Raw genomic sequence first — 17,335 nt, 5'->3', positions numbered from 1 at the left:
TCTCTGTTTTTCAGAGTTACCCGTCGCACTCGTCGGCTGAGATTAACCCCAGTCTTCCACCCATGTCCAGTTTCCATCGTAGCGGCGGGACGAACCACTACAGCGCGGCATCCTGCTCCGCCACCACCAACGGGACAGACAGCGTCATGGGTGAGTCCCCTCCGAATTCAAGCCAAGTGAAGATTTGATCCTCTTCACTTCAGTCACTCTATCACAGAGCAAACAAAAGCAAAGGTGGGATATTGGATAATAAATCAGAAGGAGCTAAGGGAACTACAGGTGATCTGGTTCAGCTGCCCATTGTTTTCAAAATGTTTTTGTGAAGTTTAAGAAAATATTAGCTGTCACAAGCAGTGGTTCTCAACCTTTCTGACCCCATGTAGATTTTTATTTTTTATTGAATAAAAATTAAATTAAATTAAATTAAATATTTATATGAAATTAATATTTTGAAAATATTTTTAACTCACAAATGACAATATAGCTGCAATTTTTACTCAACAAAATATTTTACTCATATTCGGAGGCCAAGCCAACTTTACAGTAAGACAATATTTGCAGATTTACTGATTTAGAAATGCAGTTTATTACTTATCTAAGTCTTTCTTGTCCTTAAACTAACACTGAACATAATTTTTTTTTAAGAATAAAAAAACACTAATTTATTTAAAATACATTTATATGATCTCAGTATATAAATATATTTAAACTTAAAATATGTGCAAATATATTATGTAAACAAAAACATTTATTTTGGATGTGATTAATTGTTTGACAACACTAATACATTTCCTTGAGCTTTTAATTTTAATTTAATTCCATTAATATAGTTTCCATAATTTTCTTGGCCCGGTTTCACAAACAGGGGTTAGTTTAAACCAGGACTAGATCTTAGTTAAATTAAAATTTTTAAGCAACTTTTACAAAAATGCCTTAGAAGAAAATATTAAAGTTGTGCATCTTGACACAGAACAATGACGCTAACACATTTTTAGTTGAGACATCTCCAACATGCATTTTAGTCTGGGACTAGTTTAAGCCTTGTCTGTGGAACCGGGGGTTAAAGTGTTATGATTATTTAATTGAACCGGTGTGACGTGTCTCTGCTCTGTTGTGTTTCAGCGAATCGAGCGCCGAGCGGAGCGGCCAGCAGCTCACAGACGGGAGACGCATTAGGAAAGGCTCTGGCTTCAGTGAGTGACCAGGTCTAACACAGATACACATACACACATGATCTAAAGCAGCATCAAACCACATTCACCACACATTCAACTTGATCGAGGTTTCCGCCACTGAATAAAAAATATAAAAGGTCATCGGGACTTTTTTAATACTGTATCTACTCTAGTGAAAAATAAATGCACTTAAATGAATTTGAAATACAATTGATTTCAAGCTAAATATACTACAAATTAATTTTTATATTTCGGTACTTAACCCCTTCCTAGTCGCCCACCATTTTTCAGCATGGAGACAGAAATGAAATGCCCAAAATAAAAAGGGTTTTTTGTCATGTGATTGCATTTAGTATATTAAACTGGTGTACTTACAGTCTGTTAAATTTGTATTTAATGCTCTTTAATTGTGCTAAAATAGTGCTGAAGTACAATTAAAGATATACTTAGTTTATTTATTGTGTTAAAGTTTAACTTTTACAAGTATACTTCAGGTGCACTTTAAATATCTTGCATTTAAATTCTGATGTTATTCAACTGTCATACAATCATCATCAAAAGTGACTTTAACAAATATTACACTTAATATTAAGAAATGTGCATTGTGCACAAGTAATATGCCAAGTAAAGTTTAATTATAATTTGTATATCAGAAAGTCTCGAGTTATCTGCCAGTTAATATGTTAATAGATTTGTACTATGCTTAGTACTAAATAAATTGTTTTTAAAATGTATTACTTTGATAATTAAATTAAATTGTGAGATAAAAAAAAGACAATTACAGTTTTTATTTTTCATTCTGTGGCAAAAACAAAAGTCAGATTTAAACTCAAAATTACTTTTTTTAATTTATTCTGTGGCTGAAACAAACTTTCATAAAAAATTGTTTCATAGAAGAAGAAACTAATTTTAATTTGAAGATTATATAAATAGAGGTTTTAAAGCAACGTTCACATTAAGACCAGAGACATTGATAAAAAGTAAACAGCTTGCATGTTGTCTGTCAAAAAAAAAAATCTTAGCTAGAAAATAAATCATTCAGGTGATGATGATGATGATGATGATGGATGTGTGTGTTTGTTCTGGTTTGTCACTGCTGTGTGTTTGTTGTGTTTGTAGATCTATTCTCCCGATCACACCAATAACAGCTTCTCATCCAACCCATCCACTCCTGTGGGATCTCCTCCCTCGCTCACAGGTAACACAGGTGTGTGTGTGCGTGTGTGTGTGTGTGTGTGTGAGTGTGTGTGTGTGTGTGTGTGTGTGTGTGTGTGAGTGTGTGCGTGTGTGTGTGTGTGTGTGTGTGTGTTTGCACTGATGTCAGTCACCTGATTACTCTCTGTTTACTATACTTTACTTTGCTTAACTATGCAACATATACTGAGGACTGTTATGTGCCACCAAGTTTATTACAGTTAGCTAAAATTAAAACCTCAAAAAAACTTTATTTCAGGTACTTCCCAATATTGTATTTAAAAAAGGTTAAATTAAAACTGAAATAAAAATTAATAAAAACTATATAGAAATATAAAAATATATGTAACATTTGTAACTTTAATTTTAAGTTGTGAATGTTAAAATGTAACAAAATTTTCACTGAAAATATATTAATTTTGTCAGATAAATACATCATACTGTAATGGAAATGAAATGTCAAGTCTGAAATAAAATATTTATTTTATTTATTTAGATTTGTATATAAGCCTATTATATTTAAGCCAAGGAAAACAATTTTGTACTAAACTAAAATATTTGTTATGTAAAAAATTAATAAATAGTGGTTGTCAAAGGACCACCCTGTGAATTTTTTTATATTTTTTTTATATAATTTAATCTAATTAGTATTCGTTATTAGTAAGCTATGTAAGCTAATATAATATTTTTATTTAGGTAATTCGGATATCTTATTTACTGTTACTATAGATAATTATAAATGTAAAACTAAATAATATAAAATATAAAAATGATTAAATAATGATTAAAAAAGCTAGTTGCCCAGGCAATTAAAAAAAATGCACAATAAAACATCAAGCTTTAAGTAAAAAATTTTTTTATCAAAACAATTGTAAAATATTAAAAAACAATAGCCTATTAATATAACAGATTTTATGCAAATAAAAATAATTGATTTCAACAGCCATTGATTTCAAGTTGAAAATCTATTTATGTTTCATTCTTCATATTTGATTCAATCTCTGAAATACACTTCATCTCAAATCCTGATTAACGCCTCATTATTCGCGTCGCTATGGAAACGACCGCCACCTAATTGCTATTTCTCCGAGTGCCAAAGTTATTAGACCGACAACCATTAAATGCGCAACCGCAAATTAATATTTAAACTTAAACATGCGAGGGAAGTTTAAGCAACTAATTTAATAATTTTCTCATTGGCGGCGGCGCGGATACATGCAAAATTTATTTGCACATGAATGTGGCTGTAATTATGTGCTAATTAGCATTTGGAAATGAGGTTTAATAATACAGGGAAGCGTCTGAAATGCGTGTTTCTGTAAAGAAGTACCATTTGAAAAAACACAACATAATTAGACGCGCCGTACGTAATGAGCGGATGCCGCAAACGCAAACAGGTGAAGGTCAGAGAGAACTGATGAACGAGCGCCGCTCCTCGCTAATTACCGATGTGAACCGGACACAGCCAACGAGTTTGCATCTTAACTCGGGAATGAAAGAATAACGAGGTGTTATTAGCATGAGGATCGTCACCTATCAAAGGAAGAGCCACCAGCTGATCATCACATCAAGAAAACAGCTCCTCAAACAGAAGACTGGGTGTTTATTATGTGTTTATTATGATTTATAGGATATGAGGGGAATGCATTAGGCCAGAAGAAAGATTTGACCACATAAACAAGGATAAAAAATGATCAGTCTCTCAAAAATAAAAGCAAAAGCATTGTATTCATGAAGCTTCCGGTGAAATTCAATCAAACTGAAATTAAATAAAAAATAAAATTTTAAATTGTTTTATTTCAGCTAGTTGCCAATGCATCATTCCTCATTTTTGATAAAATAAAATAAAATAAAATAAAATAAAATAAAATAAAATAAATAAATAAATAATAAATAAATAAATAAATAAAATAAAATAAAATAAAATAAAATAAAATAAAATGCTATTGCAGACATATTAAAATAAGTTATAAAAATGACAAAAACACAACAAAATTATATAAAAAAATTTAAAATGTAGAACAAAGTAAAAACTATTTTAAAAAATCGAAAATAAAAAAAATATCAATTGTATTTCAATGCAGGGTTGTTTTAGTATGATTCAGAGACTATTATAGTTTTATCTATTTTTTTCTTAATATTATGAGGTTTTATTAATCACTTTTTATTTTGATATTTTATTTCCATTTTAGTTTGTTTTAGTAATTTTGGCATATGTACACACATATAGATTTTTTTTTTTTCATTTAAATTTTTTCATTTTCATTTTAACTAAGTAAAAAATTAGAAACGTTGGCATAACAAATGTATATATTTTATTTTATTTCAAGTAACCGATTTGTGTGTGTGTGTGTGTGTGTGTGAGTGCATGTGATTTACATTGTAGTTTTCGTTAACTATAATAACGTTATAACGTAATAACTTCTACTAATTAGAAGGTATTATACAAATCACAGTCATCTGGTTATTCTGCACTGAACATTGACATTATATTATAGGTAACTAAAACTTAAAAAAAAAAAGTTAAAGTTCAGCTAAAATTCAGTAAAAAAAAAAAATCATATTAAAAATATTAACAAAGCTGTTTAAAAAAGACTTTCCCCTGAAGCTGTTATTTCTCATCATTTGTCAGTGTTGCTGATGGTGATGTTTTGTGTCTTCAGCTGCCAGTTCAGCCGTCTGGTCCAGAAACGGTCAGGGAGCTTCGTCCCCGAGTTACGAGCCGCCGCTTCACTCGCTGGTGAGAGATTCAGACACACAAACACAAACTCTGTTCCTACCAGACGAGATCGACACCACACAGACTGAACGAGCAGGTTTGGTGATGCTGGCTGTGTGTCTCTGTCCTGCAGCAGAGTCGCATCGAGGACCGGTTGGAGCGGCTGGACGATGCCATCCATGTGCTGCGCAGTCACGCGGTGGGATCCACAGCGATGCCCGGCGCTCACACAGACATGCACGGACTGATCACTCCGTCTCACTCTCACAACGGAGCCATGGGCAGCCTGAGCGCCGGATACAGCGGCGGACTGCTGCCCTCCAACAGACACTCGCTCATGGTAAGAGCCGCTGACCTCTGACCTCTGAGCTCCCGCCGTCTGGAGCCACTTCCTGCGGAGAGTCAGGCATCTCTCTGTGTCTAGATCAGTCTGTCTGTGTCGACACATCATGTGTGCAGCGCCACCTAGTTATGATACTTAAAAACTACAATCATCGAAATAATAATTAGAACTGAAACCATAAAAAAACACTGTGTAAATATATTTTAACTGAAAAAAAAAATATTTAAAAAGTGTAATCAAACTTTATTTCAGCTAGTTGACAGGGCAGCATTTTTTTTCATTTTAGTATTTAAATAAAAATGTATAAATAGAAATCAATTATTAAAAAAAAAAAAAAAACGATATGGACATATAATTCTAAAAGAATTTAAATAAATAAATAAAACATTGCATAATATTTCAGCTAGTTATCAAGGAAACAATTATAATTTCTCATTTATTATAACTTGATGTTAAAATTACTAAAACCTAAATAAGAATTAATTAAAAAATATATTATTTTGTTTTATTTTTGAAAAATGTTACTCGAAATTACATATTAACTTATTTTAGATTGAATAAAAATATTAAGATTTTTTAAGTAAAATCTTTAAAACAAATCGATCAAAAAGACATTTAAAAATATGACATTTTAATTTTTCAAGGAGGTTTAAAGGAATTTATTCGATATTTCAATGAAACAGTTTAATCTTGTTAACTTGATGTGTTAAAATATGTAAAAGTGAAATAAAAATGAAAACTGATACAGTTTGTATTATTATTATAAAGAAATGTAAAACCATAAAAAATTGTTACTTGAAATTAAATAAATGATTATTCCCAAGGCAACATTTCTTTTTTGGGTTTTGATGAAAAATTATAACAATAAATAAATAAAATATATATTAAAAAAATATATAAAAATAAAAATGAATATACATTTCAGAATTTCAAGTAGTTTTTTTATTATTTCAGGAGACATTTTTATTTATATAACTGAAATAAAAATTAGTTATATACAATATGATTTTTATTGTTTAGCTGTTTAATTTTACTGCAAAAAAAGTACATAAACACACAGCAAAATTATTAAAACATGACGTCACTGATGTGGTCCTGTGATGTCTAAGTGTTATTAGTTCAGGTTGGAGCAGAGCATTGTGGGTAGTGATGTTGGCTCTCCTCTGACTGTAAGTTAAGCAGCACAGAACTAAATATAGGAAACAACAGAGCGAGGGGGAGAACAAGACTTCAAAAGAAAGATGCTGGTAATATTTTCCACATTTAAGACTTGAAAACAATCCATAAAGCTTCGAACAGCTGGAGAGAATAAAGAACAGAGAGAGAATACATGAAGAAAAGAAGATATAATGCACGTCCGACACACATACACGTTATTGCATGCACATTTATACATAAACCATTTCTGATGTGCTTATGTCTTTTCATGTAGTCATCAGAACATGAATTGCATTAAAATGCATAAAAATGGCACTGAACTATTGAAAATGAATGTTTCGCAAAGGCACATGCACCTTAAGGAAATGCAAAAGTGTAAAAACGTACACTTTTTAGGGTACTGGTCGCTCAAAAGTGGCTGTTAAAAGAGTAAATATTCAGACTGATGTGTTTCTGATGAAGTGCTCTTTGTAAGGTCGAGTTTGTACATGTTTCCAGTGTTAACGAGCTGTTTTAATGACATGTCAGGCGTGGGTTTGCTCATGCGTTTGATTGGACGAGCTCCGCTGTGGACGAGGTCCTGAATCTCTGCTCAGTGTCACACTGACACTGCTGTTTATTTATTCACTTGCACCAGTGTGTGTGTGTGTTTGTTTGGATTGTAATAGATTCACACCTCACACACAGATTAGTGTTGTTAAAGGGACAGTTCACCAAAAATTTAGCATTCTGTTGCGGTGTTATTTTAGCAATCTTTGATATACTATTGCAGTTTTTGTTAATATTTTGAAATATATTTTATTGTATTTAATTTATATACAGTTCAATATTAATTTTAATTTCAGTTAAGTAATTTTGTTGAGTGTTTTTTAAATTTTAGTAAAACATTTACAATTTTTATTGAGTTTTTGTTAATTTAATTAGTTTTTTGTTTTTTAAATATGTATATATGGTTATTTTTAATTTATTATAATTTTTTTAGTTAAACAAAATATAATGAGAAATATTGCATTGGCAACTAGTTGAAATATTTAATTATATTTCAATTACTTTATTTTATTGAATAAAAACTATAGTTTAGTTTTAGTTAACGATAATAACCCGGTTCAGTCATAATTTTCTCATCCTCATTATTTCACGTCTATGGCTCTTTTACTTTCTGTGGCAAACAGAAAAAGAAGATGTTTAGCTGAATGCTGCTGCTGCTTCGGTGGAAGTGAAGGCTAGGGTCATGAGAAGTGAATGAGTGAACAGCTGGATGAGATCTGCTGCTGAGCTCATGCTGGAAACAGGTGCTCACATGATTAGAGAGACACAAACACACACAAACTGGCTGTTACATGATACGTCTAGTGTAGTATGGGAACTTCAGCGAGCACAGATTCACCAAAGTGTGCAGGAGACCTTCCTTTCCCAGTATCACAAATGAATAGTTCAGCAGAATTAAGTGATATTCATCTTTGAGTTTGGAGTTCCATCAAGTTTGATTCTCAATCCTTCATATGAATCATTCTTATAACTCACTCTCTGTTATTATATTATGCGAATGTATTCCCAAATTTTTTTTATAGACTTTCTTAAACTAAGATGCAAAATGTAATAAGATTGATTTTGATACATTTTTTATAAAATGCATAATGTGCATTTTTACTTCGTAACTAAATGTATCTTAATTTAAGAATTAGTAGAAATTTTTTTTGGGAAGCAAAACAAAAATAAAAAGTTTTTATTGCTTTCCCATGGTAGCTTTTTAATATACTGTAAGTGCATTTAGTTTTATTACACTAGCAAACTTGTTTATACATAAAATTTACACAAAATACACTCTAATTAAAGGTAACTGTTATGAAGTGCTGTAAACTAGTAAGTATTTTTGTAATTTTCTAGTTAAATCTATTATTTTATTTGAAAAGCAGCTCTGCGTAAGATATTAAGACAAGGAAAAATCTGCGACAAAATGATTTACGGAAAATGAAAGATTACTGCCATAAACAGGAAATTTCCAGTCAAAATGTATAGAAATCAAATTAAAACTAGAGGCATTTATTTGAGAGGCAGCTGTGCATATTAAGATATTATGACTTCTTGTCCTACTTAGTTTTTTATATTTTGTTTATTGCACCAGCTAATTATTTCACTAGTTTTTAGCTTGTTTATACTTAAAACAGAGAAAATTTGCCAGTGTAATGAGACAAAACACACTATTATTAAAGATAACATTTCGGTTATGTATGTAACCCTCATTCCCTGATGGAGGGAACGCAGACATAATGTTATGATGACATTAAGGGTCTTACTTGGGAGCCCGAATCCTTTCTGATTAAGAGAAAATGGCAATGAAATTTAGCTAGTGGACTTTGCATGCTGAGCCACTCCCCGTGCAGACGGGTATAAATAGGCAACAGGTGCATCCACTCATCAAGTTTTATGCCATGGAGCCGAGAACTTGTCCCTGGCAACCAGCGATTGTTCGAGGTAGTGGCACGGGGACATAAAGTCTCCGTTCCCTCCATAAGGCAATGAGAGTTACGTACATAAACGAGACGTTCCCTATCTGTCCGTCACTTTGAGTTATGTCGTAACGACATTAGGGGTCCATGGAAAGCACCACAGCCTGCCCCCGTCACAACTCTATGACGTTGCAAGTGTTGACAAGCTGCAGCGTGTCAGACAGGTGCTATGCAAAAGTCCTAACCTTCCCAATGCCCCAGTGCAAATTCACTGACTATAGCACCCGAAGGGACCAAAAGGTGAGTACATCGCTGCTGTTCCTTCCACGGAAAATAAATTCTAAAGGGAAGGGATTTCGACCTTCATGAAAGGTGCTTCATGCCTTTCCTGTTTGTTGTTTACTTCTTGACAGTAACGATAGGGAAGAAGTGTGCTATGGAGGCCACATCCTACTCGAAGGGAGATATCATGTGGAGACACTAATATGGACTGACCCCAGCCTGGGGCAGTACTACATATGGAATGGGACTCTGAGGCTGGTCTTACCTGAGAGTAGAGAGGAACCACTGCCAGCTTTTCCTGACAGAATGAGTTCAAGCTAACACCGATACTGGGCCTGGCATCAGACTGCTCCACCGACTCTGACTGCCGGGGTTCTGGACGTATCTGGACGTAAGAGCACGTATATATACAAAGTGCTCTTACAGGACACAGCAACACTAGGGCTGGGGCTGCCTTCTCCGGGGGCAGTGCCCGCAAGTTCACCACCTGATTCCGGAAAGGCAAGGTAGGAGCCTTGGGTCTAAGGACAACGTGAAAGTAGGTAGGCCACTGTCACACATCCTTGGAAGTCCCCGTCCCAATTGAGCCGGTCAGTAGAGAGATCCCAGGAGGGCACCAGGGGTGGCCTAGGAGGATTCAACCTTCTACCGACATCACCTAAACACAGATGGAGGCACCCAACATGACAACGACATGCCGACACTTGTTCTAAGGGCACTCAGGACAAAGCAAAGTGTACCGCGGCACCGTGCCCATCTCTGGACTCGGGAGTGTAACCAGTGCTGAAGTGGTCATATATGAAGCAATAAGAGCAGCGTGACTGTGGCTGCGGATACCATATGCTCTGGATCCTCTGAAAGTGTTTTAGCGGTACGACCGTCCTGCCTCTTGACTGGGCACACTTGTTGGTGAGACGTGCCATCATACTCACTGAATCTAACTTGACACAGAGAAAAGAGATTGTCTGCACAGGGGAGAGCTCGCTCTTTTCCAAATTGACCTGAAGCTAGATCACCAGGTCCCTGCTCTCGCAACTGTCGTTGAGAAACTTGAGGATCCTGATGACCACTTCCCGCAATGGGGCAAGGCCACGCTCTGAGACCTTTGTAAAGACACAGGGGGACAGGGACAGCTCGAAGGGGAGGACCCTGTAATGCCATGCCCAACCCTTGAACGCAAACCAAAGGAAGCTCCCAAGATGGGTGGAAACCAAGATGGGTGGTGACAGAAGGTGCCTTTCTGCTCTCCTTGAGGAGAGAGAGGCACGATCCCAGTGCTGTCATGAACATACATTCACATGAACCATCCACGAACGCATCGTCAGTGTGTTGGAAGCCCAGAGACTGAAGATGACGATCGTGGCTGTCAGTAGAAGATGACCAAACCCAAGAGAACACGGTTGGAGCAAAATCTTTAAAAAGTTGTGAGCGGACGGTGATCAGAAGCTGCTCTTTTAGATTAAACACCAGGGGAATCACTGAGTTAACAGGGACACCGCTGAATGTGTCGTAACGCGTCCCCGAACAGCCTCTTCTTTCAGCACACGAGAGAATTCGCCTGGTAAATGTCGAGTTTCCTTCATTCACTTGGGTCTGAAGCAAGAATCTGATGAGTGGATGCACCTGTCGCTTATTTATGTGACCCGTATGCACTGGGAGTGGCTCAACATGCAAAATCCACTAGCCAAATTTCATTGGGGTTTTGTCTTAATCAGAGAGGATTCGGGATCCCAAGTAAGACTCCTTATGTCATCACAACATAACTCAGAGTCACAGACATAGATAACTGATAGAAACTAATGAATATTTGTGGTATTTTCAAGTCAAATGTTTTAAAATCATTGATATTACGTTACTTTCATTCACTGCATCTTTTAATATAAGTGCATTTTATTTTACTGCACTGGAAAATTATTGAACGTATTTATACTCGTATCTTCTTAAGTACTTTAAATGACTTGAAGGAGTGTGTGTTTCACACTAAATGGGTTTCAGGGGTTTGTAACTGAGTGAAGCCTGAAAAAAGGCTGTTTAGGGCCACAGAGACGCACAAACAGCCAGCCATGACTACAACACAGGAAACAGCGCGTAATTACGCCTGTTAGTGTGTGTGTGTGTTTGTGTGTGTGTGTGTGTCTGGGACTCACAAAGACGCACTATTCGCTGCTCAGACGCCCCTCTCCCATTGCCGTGGAAACGCAGACATACAGAGAGCGCTTTGTCATCACACTTTTCCACACACACACACACACACACACACACACACACACACACACACACACACACACAGTGTTCATCAGCTCTCCGGCGCCCCCTACAGCTGCAGATCATCCAGCAGATCTTCAGTCTCTTATTCATCAGAAACACAAATGCTTATTTGATGAAGCCAGTGTAAAGTGCAAAAACATCTTTTAGTGAAACTATTTTTACATTTATTTAATGTATTTGTATTTTAAATGCTCTTAAACCTGGTATTAAGTGAAGCATAAATTATATAATAATTATGTTATTATTTTACAACATTATATATTATTATCATTTTATTATATTGTTTTAGTTGTTGTTAGCTTTAAATATTTAATGAAATGTGCAACATTGTTGAACTCCAGTGCGTTGGAAGTGTTTTTTTATTTCTTTCATGAAATTAGAAATCATACTGGATCCTGTAAACTTGTGAGAAGACATGAGAACCAGAGCAGTGTGTGTGTGTGTGTGTGTGTGTGTGTGTGTGTGTGCATGCGTGCGTGTGTGTGTGTGTATGTGTGTGTGCTGTAGATTCATGAAATCATGGGAAAGAAATAATCAGAGTTTGTCTAGAAGTCGTGCTGACATAAAGCAGATGTCACTGTCAGTGACACACACACACACACACACACACTATATTAACAAACATATTTAAACCCATTTCTGAATTGTTTTTATCATTCTTGGAGTTTCAGAGAGGAGTGACAATGATAGTCAAGTATGCATTCAACACCCAACTTATTGATATTTTAACTTCTTGTTTTTATTTTTATTATTTATACATTTTTCCTTTAATATTATTTTAATATTGTTTATTTAATTTACTTTAATATTTTATTGTTTCTTTTATTTTGTCTGTAATATTTTTACTTTATATTTGTTATTTACATTTTGTTTATTTTAAGCTTTGACTCATTTTTTTATAACTGTATTATTTTTCGTTTATTAGAGTTTTCTTAAACATTTTTATTTAATGTATTTTTTCAATCATAAAGTGCTCTAAATCTGGTGATCTGAGTTTCTCTGACAGTGTTTCAGTGTTTGGTCTGATTGTCTAAAGCAAGTTCCCGTCCCTCTGACCCCGTCGCCCCATAATTCCGGCCGTGACCCCGTGACCTCTGTATGTACAGGTTTTAATGCGGATGCTAAATACAGTATTGTGTTGAGAATCCGCCTCATCGTCTCACGCAGGAAGCTGGTTTGTTCAGTACAGAGGAATGTTTCCTGCGCTCGTTTCTCTGCAGGATATTCTTGTTCCAGCTTTTGTTTGGACTGAAGCAGTTTATTTTTAGCAATGTAACCCTGTCACTCTATTGTTTGGCCATTTGATGGATGGATATTTGATTGGGCCTGTAACCTTGAAATCACACACAGATAAACACATAATTAAACATGCATTTATAAAAATAAATATAGAAATATATCATACATAAATAAATTTTGATAACTATATATTTTTTTTTGTCTTGAATAGTTGTCAATATTCTAATTTAAATTTGTAAATTTTATTTAGTTTTTTCTTTTAATACGTATAATATTTTTAATTTTCAATAATTAGATTTTTAGATTTTTATCTAATTAATTTGTTATTGTAATAAAAAAATCATAGTGTATTGTTTATTTTATGCTCATATTTGGTTAATTTATTAATTTATTATGTATTTGTTTTATTTAATTTAATATTACATTTTTTATACTTTATTTATAATTTATTGTCTATTTTCGGGAGTCAGAAAAATAAACTTAATTCAAAAAGAAAAAATCAAAATCGAAATCGAACACTCCCTTAGTTTTAATAAATCAGAAAATGAGTTTTAATATCTTCAGTCGTTTTGCTTCTCAAGTATATGCCTCTTGAGTTTTTCAGCACTGCACTATTATTATGAATTAGTGCAACAATCGTTAGAAAGAAGGAGATGTTTCTAGACTCGGAGCATCTGTGTAGAAATAAATCATCTTAATTCAGTAGAGTCACCAGGAAGCAATTTTCTCTCTTTCTTTGAAAGCGCTTTGCTAATTTGGCCTTGTTTTTTGTAGTTCAGAGGAATTTGCTAAAAGCCAGGTCTGCTGTTCTTGTCACAGATGTCACGAAATCCTGGACCACCCTGGAGTACCTCCTCAGAGCCGGTCTCTCCAGATCCTCCCTAAAATACCATAATCTGTGCTTTCATACCATTTCTTTTTCCTTTAGATGCATATCTCTACTCATATTTTCAGGATCATGTCCACACATTAAACAGGCTGGTTTTGCTGCTGTCTCTTTGAAGTCTTTATGTAAATGAACTCTGTTATGGTTAGCTCATTTACATAGTTGGAGTAAATGTGGGCGGTCCTAGTGGGTGTTGGTGTGAATGTGGGCGGTCTTATGTTAATGAGTTCGTAGTTGTGATGTCTGTAAATGGTGATTTCTGAATTAATTTGTAGTTTAGTTTCCATGAATGTGAAATGAGCATCGAAATCTGTTTAATAAAGCAGAAACATGAGATGAAAATGAGAAATATTGCCTCAGCAGCTAGCTGAAATAAGTACTAAAATGACTAAAGTGGAATAAATATAAAGTTACGTTTAAATATAAACAATTATAAAGACAAAAATGGTTACATACAATAGGAATATTCCCAAAACTTTGTTGAAATCTTTTAAAAAATGCAAATGCAAATGATTGGGTGGTGATGTGTACATGTGGGCGGTCTTATGTTAATGAGCTGATCGTTGTGATGTCATAATCATGATGTTTTTTAAACATCAAACTTTTATATCAAAATAAAAAAGCCATTTAAAACACTCTAAAAGGAAAATATATGATATCAGATGCCATATAAAGACATATGTTATTCTATATATATATATATTATTGTGTGTTAAACATTAAGATCCAAACGAGTCTGTTAGAACAGATAAAACACTTAAAACCACTGTTTCTGTGTTCTGCTGCCACTTTTCATGAGATCAATTTTCATATTCTTAACCATTCTGTGTGTGTGTGTGTGTGTGTGTGTTGGTGTGTGTGTGTGTGTGTGTGTGTGTGTGTGTGTGTGTGTGTGTGTGTGTGTTGTCAGCTGCTGTCAGTAGGCCGTCTGGTCCTCATCTTTCTCCTCACACACACACAGCTTCACAAAAGAGCTCTGTGGCAAATAAACACCATCAGTCTTCTAAGGTCTCGGTTAACGACTAACCCTTAATTAACTACAAGACTGAGAGACTGCAGGAACTCCAGCAGAACCAGTTTCCCACAATCACTCGGCCAAAAACCAGCATCCTGTCATCATTTACTGCTAAACACCATTGTCCTTCTCGCTGAACACGAAAGAGAACGTTTAGCAGAATGTCCAGACTCATCTTTACCATACAATGAGGCAGACGTGCATTAAAATTAAGTATTAAATATTTAAAGTGCATTATAGTGCATGGAGCAATGTTATTGGAAAATCATTAAATTGTTAAATTAAATTAAATAGAAATGTCGTGCAACTGAAATAATAAACAATCAATTAATAAATGAAGGCTTAATTGAAATGAAAAAAAAGATTAAAATAATACAGAAATATTGGCTGAAAAAACTAAATAGAAATATTAACTTGGCATAATAACTGAAAAGTGCTAAAACTGCGAAAACAATAAGATTTATAAAACTGAAATATAAAAAATAATTAAATCTAATTAGAATTGTTTACAAAAATTGTAAAAAGGCACAAAAAAACAAATAACAAATAAAAAACTCAAAATTAAAAATTTAAATATAGCCTTGGCATCTAACTGGACATAAGATGAAGTATTAAAATTACTCAAACTGAAATAAAAAAGTTCTATAGAAATATTTAAATAAAATGGAAAAAATAAAGTATAAATATTAAATGAAAAACAAAAACCAGAAAATATAAAATGTTGCCTCTGCAAATAAATGATATATGTATAAGTACTAAAATTAATAAAACTAAAATAAAAAATAAAGCTAAAAAAATAATAATAATAAAAAGCATAAAAAACTATTAGGAACATGAAAAAATAAAAGCTTATTTAAAATAGAAATCAATAATAATATGACTAATATTAACACCGATGTAGGCTACAATTCTAATATTTTTACAGGAATTTAGTTTGTACTTTTCTTCCCTGATAGAAATGGTCTATTTTTGTGTTTGTTTGGTGAAAACATGAGGAATGAGATGAGTTTGAGTGAATAGTGATGGAACTGTGTAATATTTTGGGTGAATTCCCACCAAATCACCATTCATAAAATCCTCCAGCACATGCATGTTAATTAATAAATTATTTTAATAAATTTACAAAACCTTTCTATTCTCTTAGCTCCGTTGAACCACTTTTTATTTATTTTACCAAATTAAAATCATCAGAATATCCCATCAGTTCCTCAGAATGATTTTCAGTGTGTGACAGTAATTCACTTTCTGCTTTTAAACAGAAAGCCTTTATTTAATATCTCCTTCCGCTCTCCTTCGGTCTCTCTGTGACATTTCCTGATATTTGCATGAGGCCGTCGGGAGACAACGGCGTCAGCGGCTTAACCAGAATTACAGAGAGAGAGACGATTGTGTCCTTAAAACAAAAACAGAGCGAGAGGGAAGCAAACTTGTGCCAAATCACAATTCCTGCTGGATGTGTGTACTGTCGGGGGAATTAGGGAGCCCACAATTAAGCATATGGGCATTAAGATAATTGTCAGTTGTGTTGGCGAACGTGATGGCAGACAGATGGACCAGACTCAGCCCGCTCTCCGCTCGGCACCATGGGACATTACTTTGGATTTTACCTGCCTGAATAAATTCACAGTGTTTTCACCAGAAGAGGAAGAAGAAAGATTAGAGAGAGAGAGAGAGAGAGAGTTTGGCTGTGCTCACAGACTAAACACTGTTTCTGAAGTGTGTGTTGTGTATAGTTTGTGAATTTTGATGACATGCAGTAATGTATTTGGTCAAATGTGGAGTATACGGTATGCATGCATCCAAACCAAAACTATATATATATTTATTATTATTATTATTATTATTATTATTATTATTATTATTATTACTATTATTATTAAGTATTTTAAAATATTTTTATTAATACCTCTTTCTTGACAATATTTTTTTTTCAATAAATGATCATTTAATTTTTATTTAGACTTAAAAATTGTAAAAAGAGATTTTGAATATATAAATGGTCATTTTTAACTTTTCGTTTTGTATTTTTATCTCTTGACTGATTACATTTTTGTTTTAAGTGTATTCTTTTTTTTCATTAATATTTAAAAAATAGAATACATTTTGTAATTAATAAATAATCATTAGAATTTTTATTACTTATATTTTTTGTCTTTTGTTACTAATATAATAATAAATTTTTCTTACATATAAATTATTATTTTCAACTTTTTATTTTAATTGTATTTTTTATTTTTTCTTGACTAGTTAATTTGTATAATGTTTTATCTTTCCATTAATATTAGGAACAAATTTTTTATTAACTGCATTTTTGTCTTTCTTAATTCTTATTCCATTTTTATTTATATTATTTATATTTGAAAAATATTTTTTTGAGTAATTATATTTATACATTTATATATATATATGTGTGTGTGTGTGTGTGTGTGTGTGTTTAATCTTTAATCTTTTAATCTTTAATCTCTTTCTATTATCTTTAAATGTAATTTAACTTGTCATTTAACCAAAACCTTGATTCACTTTGGAAGTGGCATGCTGCGTGCATTGCATTATGGCATACATTATTCTGCTCAATGTGGATTATATATTATATTTTACTCCATGCA

General features: G+C 33.5%; 1 protein-coding gene across 3 annotated transcripts in view; it reads left to right on the top strand.

Annotated features, from left to right (window-relative positions):
• Nucleotides 1–17,335, top strand: part of tcf4 (transcription factor 4) — a 162,976-nt gene that overhangs the window by 110,208 nt on the left and 35,433 nt on the right. For all 3 annotated transcript variants that reach the window (XM_026196960.1, XM_026196959.1, XM_026196961.1), the window contains 5 exons: nucleotides 15–150; nucleotides 1,123–1,193; nucleotides 2,295–2,373; nucleotides 5,033–5,109; nucleotides 5,222–5,428. In XM_026196960.1, coding sequence (XP_026052745.1) covers nucleotides 15–150; nucleotides 1,123–1,193; nucleotides 2,295–2,373; nucleotides 5,033–5,109; nucleotides 5,222–5,428 — 570 coding nt within the window. The remainder of the gene's footprint in view (nucleotides 1–14; nucleotides 151–1,122; nucleotides 1,194–2,294; nucleotides 2,374–5,032; nucleotides 5,110–5,221; nucleotides 5,429–17,335) is intronic.

This window comes from Carassius auratus, chromosome 21, assembly GCF_003368295.1.
Source record: "Carassius auratus strain Wakin chromosome 21, ASM336829v1, whole genome shotgun sequence".
Taxonomy (NCBI): Eukaryota; Metazoa; Chordata; class Actinopteri; order Cypriniformes; family Cyprinidae; genus Carassius; species Carassius auratus.
The sequence above is the reverse complement of the archived record's forward strand: the minus strand, read 5'-3'. Positions and strand labels throughout refer to the sequence as shown.